Consider the following 3,058-nt stretch of genomic DNA (forward strand, 5'->3'; position numbering starts at 1 on the left):
CATACACCAATTTGCCCTTGTGTGAAAGCCGTAGTTTTAACCCAAATTCTTTTAAGAAAAATGCTACCAACATTTTTAACAAAAACAAAATTTATTCTTAAATCTTATAATTTTATTTAAAATAAGTCAGTGTTTTTTTTTTTTTGTATTAAAAATTTTAAAAATAAATGTCAAAGCTTAGAATAACAAAGTAATTGATCTTGTCAGGCAGTCATGATTTGAAAAACAAAATTACATAATAAACAACCAACTTTTTTTTTCTATCTAACTTATTACTGTTACATTATTTTTAATAAAATTCATTTGACTTTGGTATTAATATTTATATAACTAAAATTAAGGTACAAAATAAATTTAAAAAAAGCGGACTTTTTTCGAGAGAAAAATCAATGTGATGGACAGACAGAATTCTTACTAAGAATTATAGGACAAAAGCTTCAAATCACCACTTGGCTGGTCCCATTTCAGACCATTCCTTAATAAAGTCTTGATGTTTCTCAACAGCTGGATACCATTCCTTGCCACCATAATCGATCTTTGGCAATTTTCCACCATAGTTTTCTGGTAGAATTTCAGGCGATAAGAATTTGTGTAGAGATTTCATATCACTACCATGGAAATGCATCTACAAAAGAGAAAATATAAATAAGGTATTAAATCAATAAAGCGATAAACAGTAAATAAACTTACCCTCTTGTTAAGCTTCTCCTGAACAAAAGGCTTAAATAATGACCAAACCATCTTGAAGATAAATGGCTGTTTAACCATGTGCACCTCCCTCATTCGCAGGGGCATAGCATCTTGAATGAATGTCAATAAGCGTTTTGAGAAGCTTGGTGTCAGAGATTTAATTTGTTTCATGGATAGTCCATCAAAGTCCATCATCACGACAACTCCACGAATTTGTGATTCGGGTTCCATCTGAGCTGCCAAATGCACAAAATAAAGCATTTGGAACATCTCTTCTGAAGAAATGTAACTAGGATCCCAAATGGACCCACAGCTAACGATCATTACACGACGACCTAATTGATCGCAATTTTTCAGGACATTCACAATGTTTCCTTTGATGAATTTATCTTTAAGTTGTTCAATGCCTAGTTCATGAACTAGAGCAGCATTTTCCTTACGAAAACTGGCAACTGTTTTCAACTAAAAAAAAAAAAAAAAGATAAAAATACACATGATCGTTATCAAAAGATCAATGTTAATAAAAGGCTTTAAAAAGTGTGTTAACCCCCTTAAACTTGAAAACTTTCAACATGATCATAAAATTATTTATCGAATTGGAAACATCACGTTAATACCTCTATGAGCAACCACTTGAAGCTTATCAAAACATTCCACTGGATTTAACAGCGCGCGGGCAAAGATCAAATCGCTGAACTGATACGCAATCTTTTAGTCAACGGTAAGTTGTTTATTTGTTAGTGTTTGACATTTTTGAACTTTTTCACCGTTTTTAATATCAAAGAAAAATATATAAAATTATTGCCAATATAAGTAAGTTGGCCTATTTAGATGACTTGGTTTTGCAATTGAGATAAGCTGCCTTGGCAACGAAGATATTTTGGACAAAACAAAATTAAGAGATTATATTTTATTCTTACCTTTTCCAATGCACTTTTGGGATAGAAATGGCAAGCTCTCAAAAAGATAACCAAGAATTCATCATCATCTCTGTATTTTAAGTCATCGCAGGCATGCAACAACTCCCTAAGCTCCTTAATAGCTGCCTCTCTCACTTCGGGGGTTTCACGGAGTTCAACTTTTGCTATTTCCCAAGCTTCAGGGGTTGTGTATCCATCACGGATATTGAAGGCTGGATCACTGTTTTCCATTATTCTGAAAGATAAATATGCAACACATTGTTTTAAAAGATTGCGCTAACTCGTCGTATAGAGTCTATGAAGTTTAACTGATCCTTCGATCAGTATGAGTGATCATTTTTATCATTTCTTTTGAATGGATTTGCGTGTTTAAATGCGTGTCTTGAAATTGCACTTACATTATATTTTTGTATTGTTTTGTAAAATTACAAAATTTAAATTAAATTTAATTCGTCGTTAAAAAAAAGACGAAAACAATAAATTAAAAACACAACTTTTCACAGAGGAGCTCACTTAATGACTGCGGTATCGACGCGGTTTTAAATTGGAGTGATTTTATTAAGCTTTGATGGTGACGACGACAACAACGACGAATGAAGACGGGAGAATTATTATAGCTACTATCTGCTTTTTTTTTTCAGTTATCGCAATAATAAAAATGTATTTGAAGTTTAAAAAAAAAAATAAATACATAAACATAATCAAAAGACTAAGATATTACAACAAAAACATATAAAAAAGAAAGACTCTCTAATACCTTTTAATGTTTACCAATAAGGGAAATTTATTTATAGATAGGTTTTGAACTTTGTCGAATATAATTATAATATAGTTTATTTGATTCTGAGAGTTTGGTTTTCTAATATTATTTATTATTATCTTTGGACATTGCACATACACTCATAGTTTTGTTATCTTGGAAATTTTTTTTGTATACTGACCAGTGCCTTGACAATGCATGTTGTTGGAACTAAACGATAGTGTTAAGATTTACCATGAAAACAAGGAAAATTATATGCTTTTAAGGTTTATGTGGAAGTTGAAATTGGAGTTTGAGATTGTAAAGGGTTTTCTGTGCAAGGTTAGTAATTAAGTTTGAACCATACCTTAAATATTGTACTAAGAAAATCAAAAAAAGAAATAAAATCCTAAAATAAAGGAGTTTTATTTCAAGGTTTAAGCTTAGTACGCAGCTTTCGATAACGAAATCTTGAACGAAATCAAATTTTTTTTTTGTTTTTGCTTTAAAACTTATACTCTGATGTTTTTTCCTGAATTTTTTTTATTTGTATTTTTATTATTTATCGGATATTACCCGATGGTATTTTTTCTTTAATATGTTCGTGTTCCCTGTTGACTTTGGAGACTTTAAAAATTTTCGTTTCGCTTTAGCTGCGTACTAGGCTTTAAGCATAAGTCTTTTTTGTTTTAAAACATTGCTTTCTTGA

At 30.7% G+C, this 3,058-nt stretch overlaps 1 protein-coding gene across 1 annotated transcript; it reads right to left on the bottom strand.

The window, feature by feature from the left end:
* On the bottom strand, positions 1-2,167 carry LOC129906474 (clavesin-2-like). Its single transcript, XM_055982256.1, has 4 exons — positions 2,009-2,167; positions 1,611-1,845; positions 691-1,152; positions 1-625 (listed from the first exon to the last, which is right to left on the bottom strand). The coding sequence occupies exons 2-4, from the start codon at positions 1,839-1,841 to the stop codon at positions 443-445; spliced, it is 876 nt and encodes a 291-aa protein (XP_055838231.1). The 5' UTR covers positions 1,842-1,845; positions 2,009-2,167; the 3' UTR covers positions 1-442.
* Positions 2,168-3,058: the final 891 nt, after the last annotated feature.

This window comes from Episyrphus balteatus, chromosome 1, assembly GCF_945859705.1.
Source record: "Episyrphus balteatus chromosome 1, idEpiBalt1.1, whole genome shotgun sequence".
Lineage (NCBI taxonomy): Eukaryota > Metazoa > Arthropoda > Insecta > Diptera > Syrphidae > Episyrphus > Episyrphus balteatus.

Excerpts from the sequence above, each read along its gene's own strand:
- LOC129906474 (XM_055982256.1), bottom strand. The coding sequence starts at position 1,841 with ATGGAAAACAGTGATCCAGCCTTCAATATCCGTGATGGATACACAACC. Across the intron at positions 1,153-1,610 it reads CCAAAAGTGCATTGGAAAAG|TTGAAAACAGTTGCCAGTTT; the intron begins GTAAGAATAAAA and ends TTTTTTTTTTAG. Across the intron at positions 626-690 it reads AGGAGAAGCTTAACAAGAGG|ATGCATTTCCATGGTAGTGA; the intron begins GTAAGTTTATTT and ends TCTCTTTTGTAG.